General features: G+C 36.0%; 1 protein-coding gene across 1 annotated transcript in view; it reads left to right on the top strand.

The window, feature by feature from the left end:
• Window positions 1–3,540: 3,540 nt before the first annotated feature.
• LOC112051396 (chloride channel protein 2) overlaps window positions 3,541–14,481 on the top strand; it is a 69,391-nt gene continuing 58,450 nt past the window's right edge. Inside the window, exon 1 of the mRNA XM_052889160.1 lies at window positions 3,541–3,889. Within this exon, the coding sequence (XP_052745120.1) occupies window positions 3,824–3,889 (66 nt within the window). The 5' untranslated portion in view covers window positions 3,541–3,823. The remainder of the gene's footprint in view (window positions 3,890–14,481) is intronic.

Raw genomic sequence — 14,481 nt, 5'->3', positions numbered from 1 at the left:
ACTCAGATCGTACTTTTAAGTTTTTTAACAATAGTGTTAATTTGGATCTACTCAATACTTCAATTAATCGTTTCATAAATATGCATACCTATTGTAATTATAGTATACGTCAAAACGGCCGTTTTATCGTGTCACAGATATAGTTAAGTTTCACTGTTAATCGCTCTCTACAAAATTTATTTCAGTTGTTAACGTCAGAAATATATGATACGTTTTAAGATGTTGTCTTATTTTTTAACCGACTTCCAAAAAGGAGGAGGTTCTACGTTCGGCTGTATGTATGATTTTTTTTTTTTTTTTTACCACTAGCACTTATCTCTTGGACTACCTACTCTGTAAAATTGGTACCAAAAATACCTACTACACACGTTGTAATAAATAATTTTTGGATTCGAGTGTGCAAACATTAAAATGAACAATGAAAACGCCTAAATTTCTTATTTTCAAAAATGATTTTTTACATGGGTCCGAAATACCTACAGGTATACCTAACAATTATTAAGGACTTCATAGAAAACTAAAAAAAAAAATAAGAATTATGTACTTGCCTATTTCTTAAAATTTTCCAAATGTCAAAACCGCTGCCGTCCATTTTGTGACGTCACGATGTTACTTGTAAACGTCAAACGAATTAAAATGAATAAATTATAATTTTGTCAAACACTAAACCGCTTGGTTCACGGGCTTACGTGATGTCTTATAATATAGACAATCAAGACCTAAAAAGCCGTACAGACTAGATAGAGGCGTAACGTTTGGTTTTTTATGGGTTTCACCGGCTTCCCCACGCTGCACTCACTCTGGATCATTCTTTACTCTGTGCAAAAAATACGATATTTTTTTTTCAATCACGCAGAACTATAATTAACAATTTAAGACCATCTTTTTAAAAGTGTTAACTAGGTTATTGTTACTAATTTTCATGGGGTTTTCGTTTAATTTTATCTAGCTGTTATGTGATTACGCACGGCTGTCGCAGTTAACACAGAGCATTACAATTTCAGATTACAATGGCCGAAATAAGTGACGGCAGCAAAACAAAATGCTATTCAAGCTATTGTTGCTTTGGTTAGCCATTATGTTGTGATTCGATGTGTATTACATGCTCTATGTATGTACATAATAATAATGAGCGTGAAAGTTTGTATGTTTGAATGTTAGTAGGTTTACAAAATTTTTGAACTGATATGAACTTCGTAGGGGAGGGTAAACCGCTTCGTAACGTAACGCGTTACGGCGACAAACAATCTATACTAACATTATAAAGCTGAAGAGTTTGTTTGGTTGAACGCGCTAATCTCAGGAACTACTGGTCCGATTTGAAAAATTCTTTCAGTGTTAGATAGCCCAATTATTGAGGAAGGCTATAGGCTATATATTATCCCAGTATTCTTACGGGAACTTGAACCTCGCGGATGAAACCGCGAGGCATCAGATAGTATTAGATAAGTACGCAGATGATACTGTGCTAATAGCAATCTCGGAGAGTGGATTACAAAGGGTACTGGAAGAGGTTGCTGCTGCTGGTTATGCGATGGGTTTGAACATTAATATCAACAAAACAAAGACAATGTTTTTTTTTTATTCTTTACAAGTTAGCCCTTGACTACAATCTCACCTGATGGTAAGTGATGATGCAGTCTAAGATGGAAGCGGGCTAACTTGTTTTCTTTGCGGGTTTCTACACGGCATCGTACCGGAACGCTAAATCGCTTTGCGGTACGTCTTTGCCGGTAGGGTGGTAACTAGGCCGAAGCCTCCCACCAGCCAGACCTGGACAAATTAAGAAAATCTCAATCTGCCCAGCCGGGGATCGAACCCAGGACCTCCGTTTTGTAAATCCAATGTGGTGTGGTACGAGGTCCGTCGACCTCGTAACTCTTGAAGATGCTGGACTTACGAGGTCGTGTTAAGTGTAAACGTGTTAAGTATATCAAAAACCCAAAATATATCTGCTGTTTATAGGTTGCAGTTGCTCATAAATTTAAATATTTAGGGCGACATTTTACTTCAAACTTAGACCATTTAGAAGAAAGAAAATGTAGAATCGGACAAGGAATAGGTATTTAAAGAAATAAGATAGAGTAGGTATTCTTTATTGGTAATTATTGATTATTATATTAATTGTTGTTAGTATTGAAATACAAATTATGGAAAAAGTTTCTATATACGGATGTCAAGGAGACGCGTGACGTTTGGTTTTTTTGTGGGTTTCACCGACTTCATCACGCTGCTTGTAAAGACTCATTCTGCATGATCTTTATTCTGTGGTAGGTACCTAGAACCTAGATATTCGAAAATCGAATACCGTGCGAACGAGAAGAGAATAGATGAACCGCTATTTCTAATGCAATTCTTTATCCGCACAGGTAGTAAGTAGGTAAATAATTTTATCAGACCTACATGTAAAGGAATATTCCCAGATTACCTGACCAGGCAATAAATATACGGCTACAACTAATGCGTAAGATTATATTGATAAGAAAGTGTACAATGTACCTCTACATTCGCAAACTGTTTTGTATTCCTACCATAGACATTTCCTACTTAATAATCTTATCAAATAGACAAAATAGATGTCATAAATTTTAAAATCATAGTCGGAAAGCTGGCGGCAATCTTGGTGTTTGCCGGTAACAGCTTATTATTGAGTTACAGTTCGAGCGCTGTAGCATGGTGCGGGTGACAGTTGCCTGTATGAGTTCTTATAATGTATCTACTGAAACTATCTATTCTACTATCATGAATCGCGGCAAACTTTCGAGAGTGAAACGAACTGTCACCCGCACCATGCTACAGCGCTCGAACTTTGGTAGTGATTAGGGTATTATTTGTTATATTTTTTTTAATTTTTACGGATTTAGCCACAACCTAAATAATAATTAGACCGACTTCCATAGTAGGAAACCTACACCTCGTTAAAGGAAACCACATAGACCCAACCACATAAAAGCTAACCACTGGGAGTTGGGACCAACCATAGAACAGACAGCGAGTGAGACCAACGAGATTATTATTATTATTAGAGAATTCATTTCCCATTAAGTTACAACGTATGGTGCTTACTTAGGTTAAAAACCTAATGCACGCTACTAAGTTATACGTAGGTACGCCTACGCCTCTAAATAAATTTTACCACCAGCTCTTTTGCTATAAATTGTAACAAAACGAACGCGGAAAACAATAGGATAGGTGCTAACCTCGTTTAAGTCTCACAATATCTACTTTTGTAGGTAGTTGCGCTTATAATTACGAAAACGTATTCTACTTGAGTTAGATTTATAGAAAGTTCTAAAGATTGTGGTGTCAAGTTTCCCTATCACTCTATTTGTATTATGTCACGGATAAGAAAAGATTACAAAAGATCGTAATCTGTTGGTCTTGATAAGCCAGTTCTAGTTCATTGCCAAAGTACATATTTTCACCTTTGAATTTGATTATTTGCTTACCGCCCAGCGCGTAAGCAAATATTTGACAGGCGGCAATACAAGTGTCATGTCAAGATTGTCAATTGTCATTTGTCAACTCGCAGTCGGTCATTGGACGAGATATAATTCGAACGTGCGTCGTGCTGTAGACATTTCCTGTTGGCTCACGCGCAATTTGCATTAAATCGCGTTTATTCAATTACAAAATAATCGTGTGATATACCGGACCATGAAGGAGATGGTTACTGGACGGACGTCGTAAGTCAAACCCGGTTGTTAAAAAAAAGTGAACCGCACCGAAGCTAACGTGTATTGCGAACATTTTGCAAAGTGCAAATTTCGACGTTGTTTTGTTTTGTTTATTTTAGAATTGTAGTTTATTTTGTTTTGTGAAAATGAAGGAGCCGAAGAAAGAAGAAACCTCGGACGACGAGTCTGGTTTGGGATACCAGAATACTTTGGTAAGTTGATTAAGTTTGCGAAATAAATATCGAAACTTTCTACTTTCTTTTCTATCTAGATCTAGAAACAATTTCTTATAGATTCCTCTTTAGGAATAAGGTTAATTGTGTTGTCTTTCGTACGATTTAGTGTTATTTATTTGCTTAACACAAATCGTGTTATCATTTCGGCTTGAACAATGATGAATTAAAAATAAACAAGTTTCGCGAATTGTTTAATTTATAGGTTGGCATTTAAACGAATTGTTATTACTTTTCGCAAGTAGGTATACCTACCTGTTCGGATTTCTTAAACTATCCCAATTATTGTACTATTTTACCGACATCCCGTAATGTAGAGTTAAATTAGTAGTGCTTCTTATGAGAGTACCAACACCGTGTTTATTTATTAATAGCGTCGCCTGACAGACCTTCCGGGTTAACAAAAATATATTAAAAATGAAAAATTAGGATTAGAATGTGGACAGTAATTGGAGCGTGATTACAGCAAACCGCTGTAATCACGCTCCAATTACTGTCAACAGCATCACATCACATCTGATTAAAGATGCAAAAGTGATTGCAAAATATTATGGAAAAAAAAATCTGCCCCTCCATATCATAGCTATGGTATATACAAGTGAGAATTGCCACCAACAGAACCGTCATAAGTGCCTTAATGTCAGCTGTTTGTGAAGTTGAGTGGTTACTTCAACTGATTTCTTACATAAATGAGCTGTGATTGTTTATTTAAGGCAATATTTTCTATATTAGAATTTAGGACCATATGATACCTATAATGATTAAAAATCATATAGTTTCTTAGTTTATTGAGAATTATTGAGGCTCATGACTGATTTGAATGCCTACCAGCGATACACCACTGAAGAAATGATATTTTGGACAATACACACTACAAATAAAGTATTATGTGGTCTCTGAGACACAATCATTATTGTGTACCAACACCCATAGATTTCTAAATACAAGCTATTACAGAGAATTACTTGAAAAACCTAGTAACTTATTTTTATTTACAAAGTAAAACTCAACTATAATGGATTAAGGTAATGCCTTGATGAATGAGAGACTAATTAATATTTTAAAAAAATTTAGTTTCCTCAATAGCTTCACCATGAACAAACCAGACTCAAAACCGACATATGTGATTAATCTCCAATCTACTTTGTGCTTTCTTCATCTGCAGTTGGCTCAAATAAAAGTCAAAATTAAATTTATTGCTAATATACTCGTAAGTCTCTTTACATCGGTGCTGAGGACCCTGATTTAAGTTTGAAAAAACTTGTATCTCAGGATGGAAATAGTAGACACCTGTTGTTTCATCCACTCAGTTTCCATTATTGTGGAAATACAGGGATAACATATAGCCTATGGTCATAATAATGTAACTTTAACTTGCTGAAATAATTTTAATACTCATTTGATTGAGTAGCTTAGGAGCCTATCTTCTATACTTATAATAAATCTGTAGAGAGGTCAATTCTGTACATGAAATATATTTCCAAAATAACTATCAGGGGGTGATTAGTGATTAATACTGATGCCAATAATGCAATCAGTAAAATTTTTGTCTGTCTGTCTCTGTGTTTGTTATAGAAACAAAAACTACTCGACAGATTTTAATGAAACTTGGTACAATTATTTTTCATACTCCTGGGCAGGTTATAGTATACTTTTCATCTCGCTACGATCAATAGGAGCAGAGCTGTGAAAGGAAATGTTAGGAAAACGGGAGAAGTTACTCCATTTTTACAGCAATACTACTGTACGGGCTGGATTAAAGAGGTCTAAGGGCGGACGAAGTCGCAGGCGGCCGCTAGTTCTTAATAAACAAACCAAAAAATCAAGACGTACCACTCTATGTAATTACTTTAGATGACAAGTATTTTTAGTTGGTCATCCAGCGTTAAATTGATTGACAAAACCAACACAAAGGCTCGCAAATCCATTTGTAAAAGCATAAGTCGCACATTAAAACATTTCCTCTAATTTACATTCAATAGAGCGAGACATATATTGCATAAAGTACTCAAGTGGATACAAGTACTATAATAATAATAATAGTCAATGTGCTATCAGGTACTATCAGTATACATTTAATGGGTTCCAGAGGTCATTATGAGTCTCTTGAGATTACTATGTACTCAAGATTAATACATTAAACATTTAAATTGCAAAATAAAGTTGATTTTTATTCCATTAACATCAAGGTAAATTTTGAATTGTCCCTATATTTTTAACTTAAAATAATTGCCCTATACAAACTGAGACTTAAGACTCAAAATTAAATATTTCCTATGACCTTACCCTGTAAAGGTAGGCTTTCCCTTGTGAATTAAAAAAAAATAGGCTGAATAAGATGATGTGACTTATTTCCTATGGATGATGATCGAGTCTTACCTGTGACATCACCATTCATTGAAGTCTGGGCTCCCGTCATAGGGGTTTGGGCTTTTGTAATATCATTCATAAAAGACTGACCTGTAGTAGCACAATTTAGCTTTCATAGAAGTCATGGCCCTTGTAATATCACCATTTATATAAGTTTTGGGGCCTGTTATTCATAGAAGTTGGGCTTCTATAATATTCATAGACTGGCTTCCTGTAATATCACCATTCATAGAAGACTGAATTCCTGTAATAGCACAATTTGGCATTCATAGAAGTCTTGGCTCTTGTAATATTACCATTTTTAGAAGCTTTGGCTCCGGTAACATCATAACATTTATAGAAGTCTGGCCTAATTTAATATCATCCAACGTAGAAGTAATGTCACTACTCATAGAAGTCTAGGCTTCATCTGATGCCTCAGTCTTATATTATCTGTATTTATGTAGCTATTATTGTTTTTATTATAAGTTTACTGTGCATGAGACAAATTGGATCATTTAAATGCAAATACAATAGTTTTGTATTACAAAACTCGTCAAAATAATAATCGAGTTGAATTATAGTGTAACTTAACACAATTTACATAAATTTTGCTGAGTTATTGCTTGGCTAGTCACATGATTTACTTAAGTCATACTTTAATATTATGTCAACAGAGTGTGACTTGGTCTCAACTAATGAGAGTTCTGTGTATGATTTTTAAAAACAAAATTTATTTTTGAGGTTTTAGTAGGTTGTATGTATGGACTCTGAGCTTGCTACAGCTAGACATACTTTATTTTATGATTACTGAAAGAAAGAAAGATCATAGGTATGGCAGGGTATATTGATTTTTTTGTTGTGTTTTTTAAGGTAGGAAGGTAGCACATTTGATGTTATTTATCGCTTTTCAGTTTATTAAGTAGGTTAAATTTGTGTTGGAAGTCAGTTGAATTTTTTTTATTAGAATTTTTATTTTTAAATTTTTAGTGCGATGAAAAATGCAGAGAAGTTTGTCAATTCGACAAGTATATTTTTTATGTATGAACACACATAACTCTTTACTGCGTGGGCTAATATTGATATTTTTTTTTTTTATTGGAAAGGGTATACTTAATTTAAGTGCTAAGTATGTAGACCATATCCTATTTTTATTTTTTGCTTTTTAATTTCGTGGGAACGTTTTTAAAGTCAGTGGTGTTTGCAAAAATTTATATATTAAATCGCATGAGACACATAAATCTTATGATAAATGTACATAAATACATTATATATTATATACTAAACATAATCTATTGTAGCTCAGTCTAGCTTACATTTCATGGTGATTAGTTTACAATTAATATTTGAATGTCATTTGTCGGCTCGTGAAACGTGCGGGTAATTAACACCATTTGACAAGCTTCTTTGTGTGTTTGTTAAACTTAAATGTATGTGAAATTAATACATTTTAAATAATAATGTTTTGTACTGTATTTAAATAGAAAATTGACTAAATTCACGTGTTTTCAATTAGCTATTTAGTGAATAGTTTTGAATCTATACAGTGTACTTAGTCTTGAACTTGTTCTAAATAACACCGGTACCATTAATAACAAATTAATGGTTAAGCTGTTCTACTAGTATAACAATACTAGCTGTCGCCGCGCGGTTTCACTTGTGTGGTTCCCGTTCCCGTAGGAATACGGGGATAATATATAGCCTTCCTCGATAAATGGGCTATCTACCACTGAAAGAATTTTTCAAATCGGACCAGTAGTTCCATCTAACACTGAAAGAATTTTTCAAATCGGACCAGTAGTTCAGGAACTACTGGTCCGATTTGAATAACGCGTTCAATCAAACAAACAAACAAACAAACTCTTCAGCATTATAATATTAGTATACATGTAGTATACATGTAGATTATGATAAACTCTTACTATCGTCGCTGGTCGCGTCATGTGTCCCGCACCGGCCACTAAACGTCTCCACTCGCGCGATTATGATACTGCATGTATGGGTTGATAGCCCAGTGGATAAGACCTCTGCCTCCGATCCCGGAGGGTGTGGGTTCGAATCCGGTACGGGGCATGCACCTCCAACTTTTCAGATGTGTGCATTTTAAGAAATTAAATATCACGTGTCTCAAACGGTGAAGGAAAACATCGTGAGGAAACCTGCATACCAGACAATTTCTTAATTCTCTGCGTGTGTGAAGTCTGCCAATCCGCATTGGGCCAGCGTGGTGGACTACTGGCCTAACCCCTCTCATTCTGAGAGAAGACTCGAGCTCAGCAGTGAGCCGCATATGGGTTGATAACGTATGTAGGGGTAAAAAAGTAACAGCCACCGACCACCGGCCATAAGTGGCTGTTGCGCGCTTCAGCTCCTTTTGTGGCCCCTTCTTGCTTCTTGTAGCGGCGTATGTGGCTGTCGCGTGTGGCCACACTTAGGTAGGTACACTATGCGTCAAAAGTAGAGTCCGCTTATGCTCGCTACAGTGGCGTAGTTTGCCTTGGAGGGGCCCTGTATCGAAATTAGTTGGAGGGCCCAATCGGCAAAGGGAGCGGCAAATCCCGAAAATATCTTTACCAGTTTTTACTCATTATTGCTTTCACATGTAAGGGGCCCCTGTAGTCTGGGGCCCCTTATTTTGTTTTTTTTTTCTCCGGAAAGCACCAGATTAAGAGATATTATAGATTAAATTTTACTAATTATTGCTTTCACACGTAAAGGGCCCCTGTAGTCCGGGGGCCCCTTATCATTGATACGGCTCACACGGCGGTAGCTACGCCCCTGTCCTGTTGGTCGCGATCCGCATGATGTCATGCACATCGTGACCAACACACGATCAGGGATGCGATTCCGCTATTCAACTCTCGTCGATGAAATGATCGCCTATAATAATCTTATTCGAATTTGAACTTCATTTGTATGGAATGCTGAATTTCAAATGTCACTAACAACGACGTCTCCATAGAAACGAAGGATGTCACAGCGCTGTAACTTTACAGAATTCAGGGGCTGTTTTATCGGATGTCCTGCGCTAGCGCTGCAGGCACGTGGACTTATTGGATGGTTAGTGGCTAGCATTAGAACACGAGGCGTCTAGTTGCTCAGCAAACGAAAATATATACCTATAGTTAATAGAGGCGCAGTCGCGGATTCCCCCTTAAAAAATACTGAAAGGGAATAGGTATGTTGTTTTGAAGAATACTTGAAATATATTTTAAATATACAGGGTGTCCCGTAATTAATGCTTTTATACATTGGAGCAAATGGTAGATACACTACCTAATTATCTAAAACTATATTTCAATAGTTTTTCAAAAAGTTTTTGTAAATTGGTATAAAACTTGTCTCAACTCATTTTAGTTACAAGGTTGCTGGTAAAAATGTAGACATTCGTTTATTCTCCCCCATTTCACCCCCCAGAACTTTTAACCGACTTTCATCAAACCTGTCTAAGAACACTCGCCCTTAAGTCACCTTTAATAAAAAAAAAACTAAATTGAAATCGCTTTATTCGTTTGGGTGTTATGGCGCCACATTCAGACTGACATACAGACGGAGAGACAAGTGAAACTTATAAAACCCCTCCTTTTGCGACGGGGGTTAAAAAAAATTTATAGCCCTGCTTGAACTCAGGACTTGATAATATTAGCGTCATAATCTCAGCCAAAGAGGCATCGAAAGATTTATTTCCACCGACTAAACTATAATTTCCTAGATTTTTCTTAAGGCGATGTCAGAGTAATACATTTTTTTCCTTAACATTGCATTGACTGCAAGGCCTGTGTGATAATCTCATTTCCTAATGTGTTTTATATCTGTACCGCTCAATATTTCTAGGTAGGTGGATAAAAGGTTAAACAAATGTTAGTTTTCGTAAGTAGTTATTATACTATACTTTTGTAAATTTTTTACTTTTCCATCGATCAATCAACCGTTTGGATGGCAGAGGGGGAAGGGCACTTACTCTTTTTAGCGGACTCAGAAGTTTTAGCAGACTCAGAAGTGATTACAAAAATAAGAAAACTAATGTCGAACAAAAGTTATGATTCACAATATTTGTACGGACAACTTAATTAACAAATCAAACTGTAACCAAAATAAGACCCTAGAATGGCAGCGAATGAGTGAAGTCACGCACTTGTGAGCGTTATGTGTAGGGTTAAAGGATCCTTTGACTGTTAACAAATACTCCCCTTTTCCACTCAAGTCACTCTCCCCGCCTATCCCAAGTAACCCATAAACAATTACACAACAAGAGATGTGGACGGCTCGAACGCCACGAGCACACTGAAGCCGTCCGTACCGCAAGTCGTTGCGACGCGGCGATAACGGTCTATCGAAAATCAGCACTTTAGACCTTAATACAATATTTTTAAAGACATCCTGTCCAATTATACCTTGCGCAATAAGAAATACCAATACACAATATTTTTAAAATCCTCTTATCAAGACCTTTCATTTGATGTATCACACAATGAAGTTTGTAAAAGTTTTTTTTTTAACTTTCCATCTTACCCCCCATAAGTGCCCTATAGTAAAAATTTACCTATTCACGATACGTCCCTGTATTTGGGTCACAAGAATTGATATGTGTACCAAATGGATTGGTCCAGTACATTTGGAGTAAACAGACGGACATTAAAATAACGAGTGATATTAAAATCATCCCCATTTTACATATGAGGGGGAGGCACCAAGGAAGCTATAAAATAACAGTATTCTAGTATCGTCGCTTAGTCTTCTGTCTGTCATGTGAGTCGTCTAAGTCTCGTCTTCTAAACGGACGGATGAATGTCAAAAAGGGTTCCTTGCTGCCTACGGAACCCTAAAAAACTACTCAGTCATATACCGACAAATAGGCGCGTGAGTTTTAGCAGCCTTACTAATTCAGTACACGACGATTAATTGAAATGAGAACAGCGTTAATCTCTTTAAGCCGATGCAAACACCGATACCTACATTCAGTCGAAAAAACAACGAAAAACAAACTAATTGGACCAAAGCCTACATAATTAGCCCAGTTATTAGCGGAAAGTCTTTAGAAACTATACCTACGTATGTAGTCTATGGATTAAGATAGCGAGGATTAAGATTATGTACTTTTCTCTATTATTTACAACCTTTTTTAATTGGAATATGTATGACAATAATGTTTGCATATATTTATTAAAACAATACAAGTTACAATTTAACTATTTAAATAGGCATACATTATAATAAATTAACATATATTAGAAAAAGAAAAAAAAAGCTGAAACTGGTAAATGGCTCAAGTATGCCTTTCTGACAGAGAGTTACATATTTGTACCTTTTGCCGTGGAGACCCTTGGGCCATGGAGTCGCAGTGCCAAAAAATTTTACCGTATCATTTCACCGCGGCTAGTTGCCTCGACTGGTGACAGAAGGGCTGGCTCATTTTTTGCGCAAAGGATCAGCCTGGCTGTCCAGCGCGGAAATGCAGCCAGTATTCTTGCCACCATTCCACGTGGGCATGATTTGTATAGTTATTAGGATAAGTTAGCTTAAGTTCCTTATTGTATTCTTTCTCAATAAAAAAAAAAATGTAAAAAAAAAATAAACTTTTAATAAGAATGTATAAAACTAAGTAAAATAGTATTTCGACTTCTTAATTTTATTTTTGTTTTATATCTTTCCTAATATGGGTGTATGCCTGAAATAAATGAATTTTATTTTATTTTTTATTTTTTTTTATTTTTTTTAAAATAAATTAAAATTGATACTTAAAAATACTTATCAAAATTTGCCGCCCTTGGTAGGGTGCCATCATTGACTGAAATTCTTTGCACGAGAAAGCTGCCTGCTCGAGGGTCGCCTGTTGCCTCCTTGAGGTGTTTGCTGATCTCCTTGTGAAGAGTCTGGGCGTTCCTGCCCCATGGACCTATAGCTTGGCAACTTCGTTCGTACCACTTCCGATGGTCCGCGCGGGCCGGAGGGGCGTGTGCGATGAATGAAAAACCCTCGACTGATGCATCTCACTTCCCCGCACGCACGTATTCACACCCGCGCAGTTTTTCCCCCCGTCGCCCGCATATCATGGGAGTGTCATCAACGAACTATAGTCTCGACATCAAATTGGACGAATTCGTATTGGACGCCGAGAACTGTATTTCAGTCTTTTGACACTGAAATACAGTTATTTATTAGAATGTATTATAATGAATGATGATGAGGAGTATAGGCTGACAAATCTGTAGCTTTCATACTATGAAACCTTAATAGCTCAACGGTAAAAAGGTCAGACTCATCACCGAGGGGTGGTGGTTCGTTCCCCGTCCGCTGCATTATTGTCGTACCCACTCCTAACAAAGTAATTTCCGACTAATTTTATGCGAATATTTGGAATATTATCCATATTTAAAAGATGTATAAAATATTGTTTAATATAAAAAAAAAACAAGTTACGTCTGACTATCGCAGGCAGGCCAGACTAAGAGCCTGGGATAGGTGAAATAGCTAGCGCGCCAAAACTGAGGCAAATAGAAGCGGCTAATTGTCTTAATTTCATTGAATCGCACAGTGAACAATGAAAGTTGTATAAATTAATAATACCTAAATATTGTATAGCCGCTGGATGCTGGCGGCTTGAGATCGTTGTGCTTGGAGGGTTATGCAAGAGGCCTATGTCCAGCAGTGGACGTCTATCGGCTGATAAGGTAAGGTATTGTATAGGTAGGTACAATGTCGAGTTGTGTGTTCAGGAACTGTAAAAAAAAATATTGTGTATGAGTGCGCTCAGTGGAATAGCTAAATTCGGATCACTTTTTGCGGTGACTTTGTAGGTACGTAACATATCTATACCTAGTATAAAATATCGTTGCCTTCATTCCTACTCGTAACATAGCTCGCTTCAGATTAGACTTGTCAAGAGATCATAGACTATGTTAAAATAACGAATTTATTTATTTATTTAGCATCCATGCACTTACAGACTAATACAAGAGCTTAGCATGCATGTCACATGGGGCCCTGTCAGGGCATTGCTAATAATAATAGTATTGCATTCTAATAATAGGAGATAAGATATAATAAGTACATTTCATTGGACAAAATTAAAATAAAAATAAAATTAAAGTAGAAATTTGAGCAGAAACCAGAGTGGAACGTTCATAAAATTAAATTAGATTGTTCGAAGTTCTAAATAATATAAATGTCAGGTACTCATATAGTAATGTCATAATAATTTATTATTTAAAGCAAATAAAATTAAACAAACATATCCACTCAATTACAATAGTTTAATATTATTATACGGGTCGGTTAAACCATACATTTTTTTATTACACAAGGTTATTAATTTTTTCTTGTGAATATGCAATAACCCGGTCAACGGGGAATTACAGTTTTTAAATTATAATTTAAGAGTATTTGTTGCAAACGCGCGCGAGCGATGCGAAAACTCGTTCGTAACGACCCATGATGCCAATAACCCTTTTGACCGATTTTCAAAAGTGCGAGTCTTGAATATAATAATCCTTAGAAAATTTTCAGATTTACATGAATATCATGATGTTAAATGAACACCACATTAAATCTATACTAATATTATAAAGCTGAAGAGTTTGTTTATTTGTTTGATTGATTGAACGCGCTAATCTCAGGAACTACTGGTCCGATTTGAAAAATTCTTTCAGTTTTAGATAGCCCATTTATCGAGAAAGGTTATAGGCTATATTATAACCGTATTCTTACGGGAACAGGAACCACGCGGGTGATACCGCGAGGCATCTGCTAGTATGGGAATAATCACGGCATAACATACAATATATCACTCATCTCGATAAATGGGCTATCTAAAACTGAAAGAATTTTTCAAATCGGACCAGTAGTTCTTGAGATTAGCGCGTTCAATCAATCAAACAAATAAACAAACTCTTCAGCTTTATAATATTAGTATAGATTTAATGTGGTGTTCATTTAACATCACTCTTTTCAAGTTATTATTAAAAATCCAAATCCAAAGCCAATTAAAGAGACCCAATTTTTAGATTATGAATTTTGGTTGAAAAAATCTCGGAATTATATTGCGTCGAATGGCTATTGTAAGTATATAATTATTTATCTGGATTGATCCTAAAAGGATCCATCCAGATAAATAATTATATACTTACTGGTCCCTCATGACTGAGGATCGTGACCACCTTGGCGAGTCATCGTTTGGTTTACAATGCTCCTCCATCGAGTACGGTCGCTGGCCATTTGGGCGG

The sequence above is a fragment of the Bicyclus anynana genome, chromosome 25, assembly GCF_947172395.1.
Source record: "Bicyclus anynana chromosome 25, ilBicAnyn1.1, whole genome shotgun sequence".
Lineage (NCBI taxonomy): Eukaryota > Metazoa > Arthropoda > Insecta > Lepidoptera > Nymphalidae > Bicyclus > Bicyclus anynana.
The sequence above is the reverse complement of the archived record's forward strand: the minus strand, read 5'-3'. Positions and strand labels throughout refer to the sequence as shown.